General features: G+C 42.8%; 1 protein-coding gene across 1 annotated transcript in view; it reads right to left on the reverse strand.

The window, feature by feature from the left end:
- Positions 1-1065: 1065 nt before the first annotated feature.
- The window catches only part of LOC308487685 (dimethylaniline monooxygenase [N-oxide-forming] 4-like), a gene marked incomplete at its 5' end in the record, with an annotated part of 52718 nt that continues 40842 nt past the window's right edge, over positions 1066-12941 (reverse strand). The window contains 5 exons of the mRNA XM_081026204.1: positions 1066-1904; positions 3645-3714; positions 5628-5980; positions 7018-7217; positions 8343-8485. Coding sequence (XP_080882330.1) covers positions 1487-1904; positions 3645-3714; positions 5628-5980; positions 7018-7217; positions 8343-8485 — 1184 coding nt within the window. The 3' untranslated portion in view covers positions 1066-1486. The remainder of the gene's footprint in view (positions 1905-3644; positions 3715-5627; positions 5981-7017; positions 7218-8342; positions 8486-12941) is intronic.

Raw genomic sequence — 12941 nt, forward strand, 5'->3', positions numbered from 1 at the left:
CCTGGTGTATTTATTCTTTGAAAATTGGGGTCATGGGATATGATGGATATAGTATGTAGAAGTCTATTCAAGGTGTAGGGTGGAGGTGTCCGATCTGGGGTTCATCAACAAGCACTGGAAGGTGGTCAGGGGCGAACAGAGGTGTTATCTGCCAAGGCCGGCTAGTGAGGCAGTCTGGGCTCTCAGATTGTCTACGTTTGAGCTCAGATCTCTGTTCTGTCTCTTACTTGCTTAGTGAACGAATCAGGGCAAACTACTTAACTTCTCTGAGTTAAGAAATCAACTTCTTTGATTTCTCATGTAAAAATTAATACCTGGATAAAAAATAGCAACATTCTATATGATGAGCGAATAAAGACATCTCGGTTCTTTCTCCACCGAGAACTTGGGTATAAATAGCTTAAATGTGACCTTGCTCTGGTTGGCCATCTTTAGTTGGTTTTTGAAGATGTGAAATTGGGTGCCCCTTCTACTGGGCGGGAGGCGGTGTCGTCAGCAAAATCCTAGACACATCAACTAGTTACATCAGGAGGTCCACCCCTAATGATTGAGGACAATTTCTCCTTTGCTACTTACCTGCAGCCTTTTGAAGGGTCCATCTGAGTAGCATATGGGTGCTGTGGTGGCTGTGGCAGTGATGGTGATGGCAGTAGGCCTCAGTGATTTGGTGGGGGACCCAATGACAAAAGAGTGGTCCTAGCTGGAAAGTGCTACCAGAGAATCCATGGGAAGCAAAGGCCATACTTTCTGATTGGGTGACAGGGAATAGGGTCAGGCAACAGGTTTCAAATCCTTTAATTCAGATTTGAAAATGTCTTCAGACTCTTCAGGTATTAATGGTTAATTCAATTCTATTGTCTCACTTAATTTTCACTTTTAAGGGAGGTACTGTTGTTACCTTTCTCCTCATTTTCCAGGTGAGACACTGAGGCTCAGAGCAGCTGAGTAAGTTGGCCAAGGCCACAAAGCTGGGTTTATAATCCAGGTTGAATTTTTGAGTTAGTGCTTTAGAGTTAGAGTTAGTTACACATTAGTGCTTTCAATGAGTACACAAGACTCCCAGTTACTGTAATGGTCCTTTACTTATAAAATTAGCTGTTGTTGGACTGTCCTTGTTACTAGTCTGGGAATATTTCATTATTCCTTTTATTTCATTACACCTGCCCCCAAATTTTGAAATAATCTCTATATTAAAATTTCTACAAATTACCTAACTTGAGTGCCATCTTATTCCTACCAGGATCTTGATGGAAACAGTGACACTCTTTTTATTTTAGAATAATTGCTTAGGTAATAGACGATAGATTGGAAGAGGTACTGAGACCAGAGAGGACGACAGAAGAATAATTCTGATCAGAGATGATTGAACCTGCTCTTAGATAATAGTAGTTATAATGGAGAGGAGAGGAAGGAATGCACAAGACATGTGGAGACAGAATTAGTATGATGACTTGGTACAACCTTGGTACAATCAGACTCATCTTTATCAAATCCTTATTAAATCAGGGTAAATTCTATTCGGTAGTTTATCTCGCACCAATTTCAAAAACAGTGAAGATTTGCAGATCAACAGAAGAGAGGCAAGGAGGAGAGGTACCCCCCACATTTTTAAGTAATGTGACATAGAGGCAGATGCGGAGGAATCAGGAACGATTCGCGTTTTTAAGGGTTTCATTGTTCTGTCCCACTGGGTCAGGATGGCATTTCTGGCTCCATCCCATTGTCCGGGGCCCATTAGGCGGTACTGGTAAGAACTACATGGTCCAAAGAAAACTTCCCATGCTAGTCTGGGATCCTGGAGGAACAGACGTGGGATACTGGGCTTCGCGCCTATGCATGCAGCAATGTCATCCATGTAGGGGATGTACTCAAGTTTGTTCTCACTGGTGTCTTTCATCACACCCCTGAGAGGGAAAAAGATGGATCACTTTTCATGCTCAAGCTATGGAGTTTCCCCTCCTCCCACCATTGTGTTTCTTTGTATTGACAGAGTCAAACCACGTTTGGGAATGTTTTTCTATGCTGAAAAGAAGAAGTAAGAATTGACCTACAGAAGGTATTGTGAGGGCAATTCATTTTGTTAAAGGAAATGGTAAGAGGAGGCAACTGGAAGAGGAGCTTGAAATCATGTTTTAGGTTCTTGAAATTGATATGAGAGCAAGATCTGATCAGTCCAAATACAATAGTTGTTGAACAAATGAACATGATCAGAAAGCATTGTTTTTATTCATGTTATGAATGTTCTCTTCATTGATGTGAATTGTGAGTTGAGAGGGCCATACTTGTGTACCAGTACTGAATATGACACAGCTATGAGTAGAGTGTATATGAAGGCTTTATGCCTACCTATTTCTATTGCTCATAAACTTTCATGATGTCCCAATGTCATTCATTCATTCATTGACTAAATAAGTGTCTACAACCGACAGACATCATCCTAGGCACTCGGGTTCCAATAGTGAATAAAACAAGGTCCTTGCTCTCAAGGAGCTCACATTCTAATGGGGGAAATCAGCAGGTTTTAAAGACACAGCCAAATGCATATGTAATACATCAGGTGGTGATAGGCATTATGAAGCACGGTACGGGGGAAAGGCAGTGGTGAGACTGGGTGGGTTCCCATTGCACACAGTGTTATCAGAGGAGACTTCTCTCTTATGGCGATATGTGAACAAGAGAGGGCTTGCAGGTATCTGGGACGGGGGAGAACATTCCAGGCAAAGGGAAGAGTAACTGCAAACGTTGTGCGAGAGCCCTACTTGGCATGTTGGAGGAGCAGAGAGGAGGCTGGAGAGCCTGGAGCAGGATGGCTGAGGTGGGAAAACAGTTGGCAAAGAGGGAATGGAGGTAGCTGGTTGCTCTATAGGGCTGTGGGGCTGCAGGGGAGTTTCTGGGAGTGAAATGGGAAGCAATTGGAGGGTTTTGAATAGAACAGCGGGACATTGCTCACTCTTGCTGTGGTGTCAAGACTAGCCTGTTGAATAGCAGAGTGGAAGCAGGGAGACCAGCTAAGAGGTGACAGTGAGTGTCCTCCTGAGAGATGACGGAGGCCTCGTCTGAGGTGGCAGTACGGGGGGTTAGGAAGAAGAGTCCGGGTTCTGGAGGTATTTGAAGGTAGGCACTGACAGTATTTGCTGATGTGGGGTGTGAGAGGAAAAGAGGAGAAAACCATCATTCTAGAGACACAAGTTTGGGAGCCGTGAGTATGTGGTGGCATTTAAGGCCATGGGCCTGGGTGAGGCCACCTAGAAGTGAGTGTTAATAGACATCAGAAGAAGTCTGAGGACTCAGGTTGGGGTTCACCAATTTTTAGGAGTGAGGAAAAAGAGACACCAGTAAATGCAGAGAAAGAGCAGCCCCAAAGGCAGAACAAAGACAGAATGGAGTTCCCCAAGCCAAGTGAACACAGGACTGCCATCTGTTGGGCGTCCAGGCTCTGTGTTCCACTGAGACTACCTGGTGCCCCACCGGACACATCGAAGGACACACATCTAGTTGGTGGAAGAGTTAGGATCAAAAACATACGCTTCTGACTCCTAACGCAGTGATTTCCAACCTGCTATGCTGCTTCTGGAGGGATGGCTTTTATATCTTTATTCTTTTGTAACAGAATACATTTCGCTGTAGCAAGCAATATTTCATACCTTTCTATGAGCTGCTCCTTTTCAGTAAACTCAGCCATCAGCTTTTGGGATGGAGGTATCTTACAGAGTCCTGTGAGAGAAATCGGACATAACGCTGAAGTCACCCGTGGCTTTTCCTTTGCGTTCTCCTCCCCGTCTCTTCTGGCCTCCCACGGCTCCACCTCAGGCCATGTGAGAGTCAAGGTTTGAATGGAAGGAGAGGCAGCGGGTAATTTTCTGGAGGTAAAATCCCCCTCCAAACTCGCTTACCAGGGTACTCTACTGTGGGAATTGTGGTCCAGCCTTTAGCTGTACCAACACACTGGTCATTAGTAACTGCCCCAGCTGGCCTGCCCCTGCCCCCTTCATCAGCTGGATATATAATTTGGATTATATTGTATATATGCCCTATTTGTATTTGTGTGTGTGTGTGTGTGTGTGTGTGTGTGTGTTAAAACTATTGGTTGGTTAAATGTAAACACTTAAGATGACCCCGTTTTTAGCACCCTGCTCAGGCATGTCTTCACTTTTGTTACACAGGGACCTCAGGCCTGGAGAGGTCTGGTGGTCTCTCAGTCTCACAGAGGCTCTGTCTTCTTGAGGTGTGAGGACGTTCTCATCTCAACCTCCCATCCAGGCTGTCTCAGTGCTGGGACTCTTCTCTCCGGCCAGCCTGCCCCAGGAAGCAAGTGTGGACCCCAGCCTATGGGGATACCCTCCACATGGCAGAGGTCCATCTCAGCTCTGCAGTGTTCTTGCCACTTGGCTGATGTTTTTCCCATAAAAAGCTGGCAAGACTACTTGGTGGTTCCCGGATTGCGAGCTCCCGGAGGCTTGGGAGAAGTGTGGAATTACTCCTGTGGTGTGACCTAACCCAGTTTCATTTTGCCAGCTCTGGCATTCTGATAAGCATTTTGGAGCTCATTTATAAAATAGTTAAAATGCAAACTCCAGGTACCCTAAGAGTCTTCTGCGGTTTTAATATAATCAGATCATGCTATGAGAGCCCTTTAATTGGACTTAAAGAAATAGGAATTTGTGATAATGTAATGAAAGTTTGTGGAATTGGAGAGCTATCGCATTTCTCCAGTGTGATCAAGTCAGCGCTGCTTCGTTCTGCGTTATATGCCCTTTTATAAATTACTGGTGATTGTTTTTGGTCCTTAGGGCAACATTTTGCTGAACGACAGCTGGTTGGTTGGCTCAACCGTGATTGCTGTTTGTATGTTAAAAGGATGCAAACGCAATTCTTGAAAATGCTTACTAATTTAAAACTTGCCTGCCTTTAGCAAGGTAAGAATGACAGCGATCACTTCATAAGGGTTTGTACCAAGTACTAACAAGCCATGTGCCAAGTACTGTGCGAACTGCTTTGCAGACATCATCCCTTTGACAAAATCCTCATCCAAGAGGTTTTATCATCCTCATTTTACAGATGAAGGGGCTGATTTTCAGAGGGGTCCCTACGTAAGTAATGAGTTGCAGAGGCGGGATTGGGCCCCGGTCATCCTGACTCTGTCACCTGTCCTCTTGACAGTGATAACTAATAGCAGTGAATGTCCAGAGTCTAAAATATTTTTTATAGGCATTTCTTAAAGGTTACTGTCTCCTCGGAGCTCAACTTTATTCACAGCGTACATGATTCTTTCTTTGGGAGCCATATAAAATTCTACTTCTAGCAATAAATGGAAAGATGGACGAGTAAACAGACTAGACTAGACTTAGGATCGAAGCTTCTGACAAGTTCAGCTAATCGGAGAAATGTGATTATATTCTGTTGTCTACACATACCTCATCCAGAGTCCAAAACCTCGTTCCCCCTTTGTCGTATTAGTGACATAAGCACACCCACGATCATATTTGACATGTACGTACAATTAATTTTTCATTCACCTTTTTGATATTCCCGTATTTAGCTCCCATCTGTTGGATTTTGGCTAAACCGCAGGGCACGGATTTGAAGACTCAGTTGATAAACGAGGGCTGTAAATACAGTCCACATACCTTTGAAGACTCGTGTGGCCCAGCGTGCTTGGAGCTCTGTGCCTGTTAAGATGGATCCTTGAAGGCTGATGAAACCAATCATAGCTAGTGTTGCCTTCTCTAGGTTGGAGGGAAAGACCAGCTTGTACAGAAAGATCTTCTTTGAACACAGGCTTTTGAGAGGTTCTTCCAGGAAGGGGAAAGAAAATGTGTATCCTGTCGTGAAGATCACCATGTCGATGTTTTCTTCCACGGTCCCATCTTCAAAGAGAGCGGAGGTTTCTGTGAATTCCTTCACACCACTTTTCAGGGTGATGGTCCCACAGAGGATACAGGTGGGCAGTTCGTCATTTATGATGATCTTCTGTTTTTTCCTTTGACATGGGGGTGAAAAGGATCCACTGTCATTCTATTGATGAGACACTTCAGCAAATGATTTATTTGGTCAAATCAGGGAAATTATCGGCCACGCCAAGGGAATGCTTTGGCCAATGTCTACCCGACTTACTGTTCCTACGATGTTTTGTTGCCCTGCTCCCGGTAAAAGGCATGTGGGAAATGAATGCACCTACGCTTTCCTGCCTGGGCTTTCAAATTCTGTCTCTTGGAATTAATTTCTCAGAGTATCAGGATTTGAGGACGCAACAATTCATTTGATTACTTTTGGGTCTCACATCACCAGGCCTCAAAGAATTGACATTAGACAAAGTTAACAATAAACTTTTGGGATGAAAATGAAAAAACCCCGAATCTATTTATACTGATATTTTCACTACGAACATCATTCTACCCAATCAGCAGACATAATCTTTATAAAATTTAATATTAAATCACCCATTGCCATTAATTTTCTTTGTAAGTTGAAAGCTTTCTTACCAAAGAAAGGTCTAGGGGTCAAGCATTTAATAAAAATCACATTTACATGCACTTAAAAGGTATTCTTTTCCTTGCTAACGTGCAACTCTATACAGGTGTATATTAAAATATATAATTCTGGGACTTCCTATTGGAGATTCATACCTCTATTTAGCCAGGGTAGACATTTATTAAAGGTTAGGAAGAGCTGGGCACCTGTACTCACTGATTCTGCAAATTCTACTGGTAGATCCAGCCATTCCAGGATTCCTCAAAGCCAACTTAAGTTTCCTGATTTTCAAAGCTGGAAATGAAAAGTTTTCATCCTCCCATTTTCTTCTAGTCTCAGAAATTGCTACTTTTGTTACGAGAAAGAGAATACCTCTACATCAAGAGCTGCTGTGGTACCTGATGGACAATTGTCTTAAGGAAATAAGCTTCACATAGAATAAGCAAAGATAGCATCACAATTATTGAACATTCTGAGTTCTGAATAAAATAGAATGTGAGATATTGATTCAAGAATTTTCCCATTAAATAAAAAAAATTCAAGTACCCCTTTATAATACTTAATCCATAATTCTTATGGTTAAATCTCTTATTCAACTGCCTCTCTCGAATCCAGTTTAGTACACGTGAAGGCAGAACTTGTGCAATAAAATTATAGCATCTTCTTATATTCATCATATTTAATGGGTAGCCTCCATCTGAAGAGCGACTGACAACCCAGGTACCGGTTCTAGTACTGAGAAGTACCTAAAGAGTAAGGCAAGAAGAATAAATACATGTCCATCATTTTGTAGTGTTTTTTTCTTTGGTGGGTTTCAAATGGTCTCAAAACATTCTGGTCTTAGAACAACAGGGGACTGGTGACTTTGTACATAAATTTACAAGTGACAATCTCTTTCTGCTGCTGTCATTGTTTTCACAAATCACTTTTACCTGATTTAGATACCTGTTAAGCATTTGTATCATCTTTAATATACAGAATTGTGGTATTACCGTGTTTCCCCGAAAATAAGACCTAGCTGGACAATCAGCTCTAATGTGTCTTTTGGAGCAAAAATTAATATAAGACCTGGTATTGTATTGTATTGTATTATATTATGTTATGTTACGTTACGTTATGTTACATTACATTATATTATATTGGATCAGTCTTATAGTAAAATAAGACCAGGTCTTATATTAATTTTTGCTCTAAGAGACGCATTAGAGCTGATGGTCCAGCTAGGTCTTATTTTGGGGGAAACACGGTAGTAGATATGTGCTACTGATTTGGCAATTTTTAAAAATGTAAATAATATAGAATTTAACATGAAGTTTTGAGAAAGCAATATTAACTGCTTAAATTTAATCCTGATTTAAAGAAAAGTCTGTTTTTTTAAAGATCTAATCATTGTCCTATAATTTATGTTAGAGTGGAATAGATTTCTAATTTGTGAATCTATGCTTGGACTTTCTAAAATCGTTATGTAATCTTCTTGGGCAATGTAAAGGTTGCTTTTCTCTTAAAACAAAGTATAAATCTGTCTTCTAATTGAAAATGTGGGGATATTCAGAAAACAACCTCCCCATTTTTACATGGGAGTTTTGCCAGGCTTACAAAAGGAGAGTGTACAACAGACAATTGGGCTGCGGGGGAACAATTTTCCCATTTGGTCTTGTTCCCGAGGGAGAGTGCACAGCGCCTGTTGGTCTGCCATCCACGCAGTTTTCCTAGCTCCTTCTTAGAGATGGTAAAGTGTGGATTTTTGTCTTACTCACCCTGTGTCCACATAATTGAGCAATTGGCCCGTGCGTTTTATAGTCTTGAACACCTCTCTCCAGCCACCAGACATGCTGTTGGGGGTGGGGGGCGTGGGTTCAGAGATGGTGTACCTGGGCTGCCATTCGACTGAGTTCCACGGCAACGTCTCCTCCAGTATTCCCAAGGCCGATCACCAAGACGCGCTTGTCACGAAAACATTCTGGGAACTTGTACTCCTGACTGTGGAGGATGTGGCCTTTAAACTTATGGATCCCTGAGGGGAAGGAGGAATCAGGAAATCAGAAATTCCCCAGCGTGCAGGCATAGTGTCTGTAGGCAAAGGAAGTCCCAGAAATATGTCAACCCTTTGCCCCCCCCCAATTACAGGAAGTGGGACCAGAATAGCTTCTTCCTCTCCTTTTGGATGCTGTGAGCCCAGATATAGATTTGGTATAACCTGCTTTGTTAAAAAAATTATATGACTTTATATTCCATATGAGCATTCCCTTTTAAAGCAAATCCTTCAGGAAATCAAGTTCACTGCAGACAATAAGAAAAGTCTCATGCGTGAAGACCCTGATCATCTGAGGCAAGCAGTAGATGGTTGATGCGTGTCATTTTACCCAATAGTCCTATAAGAATGTAATTTGTGAATATCACATGTTTACAAATCAAATTTGAATTCAATTTTAATTACAATTTTCCACAAAAGAAAGTTTGTGGTAAGTTCTCTAGTAAAGTCATTATTTTCGTGATATAGGCTTGTCGCTTATACTTCACGCTCATTTTACTTGATGCTTATTATGTGCTTAATGCTTTACTGCACTGTATGCTTATTTGTCCTTTATTATTTTATTTATCTCTGTGTTTCTGATAGATCTTTCAAGCTCCTAACACTCTGTCAATAGAAGTTATCACTGTTATGATATTTATATACAGGAGAGGGACTACCAAATATTTCTCCTTCGGATTTATTTTTGATAATTATCTCCTTGGCAAATATAAGAGACATAAAGAATGGATTCCTATACACTAAAATGGTAGTAACAGTCGAAGTAGAGGGATTGACAGTGGTGGCTGCAAGGATGGAATTTATGAAAGGTGGCAGAGGAAACTTAGGTGGCAGATGGGGCCAGGGACTGTCAGATCCATGGACGGATAAGACGAAATACAGATAAAGAATCAGGAAAGGAAACTTGGCCATTTACAGGACTTGACAGCCTCTCACCCCAACACTTCAAGTACTCTTGAAATTCTAATGGGAAAAGATGAAACTGTCTCCTAGAATACATCATTCTCCTCCCATACAGCCAATGATTCATTCATTCACTCAATAACATTTATTGACCAGCTACTATATAACACAGTGTTTGAATATGATTGTTTATCTGCTGAGGTCCCCAAAGCTGGAAACTAATTATAACATGTGCCATATTCTAAGCAGGGTGATAGAGCAACCATGTAGAATTTGCAAAGAATGTGTATGCAGACCAGTTTTGTGGTCTTCAGCTCCTCACTCACTTCAGGTGTTGAAGGTGAAGTGGCCAGGAGTTGGCATGGAGCCAGATTCCAGGGGCTTCAAGGAGACACCTGTGACACCTTGACCTTTGGAGCCTCTGCAGCACAGAGACTGGTGTTTGAATCATACTTCAAAGGCTGTGATTGGATCTGCCCGCCAGGGGTGGTGGCTGCATTGTCGGCAAGTTTTCCTCCTCTTGCTGACAGTGTGAGATACATATTTAGTGTGGGCCCGATGAAAGCTGTGTAGAAGAGAGCCCGTCTGATGCCAGTGTAAAGGGACTATGTACAAGGGAGCCATCTGGGTAGGCAATGAGACCTACTGGGTAGTCTGTGTGGAGATGACCTGCGGAGGAACTCGGGTTTAAGGAATTGCAAGTGGCCAGCCTGAGAGTGTGTCTGGTCTGTAACAAGGGCCGGCCTGTGAGATCCCCAGTCATGGAGCGTGTCTGAAGCATTTCCTATGAAAGCACCCCACAAAGCATCCATCTGAAACACCTCCAAGGCCTGAGAAAACGAGCATCCATCCGATTGGTGCCTGTCAAGAAAGACCTTTCCTGCCCCCTATGTCTTCTCGTCTTTCCCCCGGCTTCCATTCTGAAAGGGTCAGAGACTGCAGCTCCAGGTAACTGGTTGGGTGGGAGGAGGAACTGGCAGAAGAGGAACTGGTACCCCACCTCTTCCCATGGCAGTTGGTAGTCCAAAGCAGGTGCCAGCTGCAGGGAGGGGAGAAGCTTCCTCATTGCGGGCAGTTGCAAGTGTTGACTAGTGCATGGGACAGGACAATATAGTTGTGAAAATGAGATTTTTTTGGTGATTTAAAACTGATTAGAGAACTTTTCATTATCTGAGAGCGAGTAGAAAAGTGGTGAGAATGGCCTGAGATTGCATCCAGGGGCAGGGGAAAGACAAGCCCCACAGATCAGGTCTGCAGGGGCATTGCACAAAAAATAGAGTTGGTGAATAACTGTGCCTTACGTGACCTGTCCTTTCACCACTGTATACCCCAGGTTTAGGGCATATGAGGGTAAAAGGCAGTGTCTACCCTCAAGGAGTCCATCCTCACGTGAGAAACAGTAAATAGAAAATAGCTACCTGACATTTATTCAGCCCCTACTATGGAAGTCCCAGGCACTCCTCTAAGGATTTTATACATATCGGTTAATTTAAACCTCACAACCACACTCCATAGAGTAGATATTGTTAACCAATTTTACTAATGCTGAGAGTGAGGCACAGAAAGGTTAAGCCCTTTCTTGTGCCTCACTCTCACACTTGCCCAAGCACACACAGTAAGTTTGAGAGCATGGACAGGAACTCAGGTCTCCTGACTCTGAAGCTCAGCTGCCAGGCATGACACGATGCTGCCTCTCAGAACACATGTCATGATGGTTCCAATGGGGCATCTGGCCTAGACTGAACAGGGAAGGCGTCCTGGAGGAGGTGTTCTACATACGCATATTTTAAAAGGATGACATTTGAAGGATGATTACTGTGTTTCCCCGAAAATAAGACCCAGCCAGACGATCAGCTCTAATGCATCTTTTGGAGCAAAAATTAATATAAGACCCGGTCTTCTATTATATAACACCCGGTCTTATATTATACTAAAATAAAACCGGGTCTTGTATTAATTTTTGCTCCAAAAGATGCATTAGAGCTGATGGTCCGGCTGGGTCTTATTTTTGGGGAAACACGGTAGGAGTTTGAAAAGGGGAACACTAAGAGGGTTCCAAAAGGGGGAAATGGCGAGTGCATTACATGCATTAGAATGTGGGGCTTCAAGCCATGTAGTGAGGTTTGGCTGGACAGAAGCTTTTTGAGGGCTCAACCTTGGTTCATAGATTTTTGTACGTTTCATATTACCTAACACAATGCCTTGCAAATGATAGGTTCTCCATAATTGCATATTTGAGCAGGGGACCCCCAAAAAAGCATAGAATCCATAGGTAGTTCTGAGGCATCAGAAGTATTAATTCAGGACACAAAGTGAAAGGCAATTTGCATACATAAAAAAAAAGGTGATGTGCATCACAGTTTCCACCGTTCAAAGAGTTGTGATGATACCTGGCAGAAAAAGCCTCTCTTTTCTATAGATTTTCTGATCAGTAGGGCAGAAATAGCCCTGATATTTTCGATACAGAGAAGAGTTCTTGTTCCCAAGTACAGCATTCATGTTCGACATTAGTTTTACAACTATTTGTGAAAAAAGATACTGTGATTTAGTGAAAATCAGAAAAGAAGTTTAAAGAGTCAACTTCAGCCAGATGTCAGAGTGGTTCTGATAGCATTTTAAGTCGTTAACCAAATAGCCTTAGGTCTCTCGCACTCTGGTGTAAATACTGACAGACAGGACAACGACTCCCAAACTACTGGGATTTTTGCCCGGGCTTTGTTTTTCCGTGCTCCATTTCCTTGAAGGAATCACATGACAACTTGATGTTATTTCTGGATTGCTGATGTGTTTGAGATATTTACTTCACCCCTGAAGGAGTTCAGACATGTCCCCCCAAATATGCCACTTTGATGTGTTGATTATTTTGAGCCGAAGTTACTTGGCAAACAGCAAATACAGAGGGAGGCTTTCTCTGAACTCCCCTTATCTGCCTTCAGACAGATACTGCAAAAGGAGCTCAGCGGTCATAAATCCCCTCCTGTGACTCTCATCACAGGGGAGGAAACCAGCAGTCTGCACTTTGTCAGTCAGATGTCCCATCTACTCTTCTGAGGGCCCATTCATCTTTCCAGAAATCATTTCCTCTCCCCTAAATTGTCTCCATTCCCTCCGTGTTAAGATGGCAAACAAGGCCAGGGCACTTTGCCCTATGTTACAGCTGTCTTTCGCCTTCCAATGACTTACATGACTGAATTTGCCCTGGAAATAGCAATGGACAATTATATTTAACTTGGCACCATTAGTTTATTTATTTTTTTCCCATTGCTTTTTCTCCAAGAGGGAGGGCAGAGTTCTTTCCTACTAACACCCAGAGCTAATTTGTGCTGAGCACTGTCTCTGCTCCCAGTAGCTGATTTCATCCTATGGCAACCCTAGGAAGATGGCACTATGAGTCCTTCATTTTTCTCCACGAGTGGAGAAAAAGGGACTTAGGACCCACGATTTGACTATGCACCAATAAATGTCAGAGCCGCAGCTTGAACCGAACCTGCCCCACCTTAACCACCAGGCTATGCTGCCCGTACTGGGAGCTATG

This window comes from Rhinolophus hipposideros, assembly GCF_964194185.1.
Source record: "Rhinolophus hipposideros genome assembly, chromosome: 19".
Classification (NCBI taxonomy): domain Eukaryota; kingdom Metazoa; phylum Chordata; class Mammalia; order Chiroptera; family Rhinolophidae; genus Rhinolophus; species Rhinolophus hipposideros.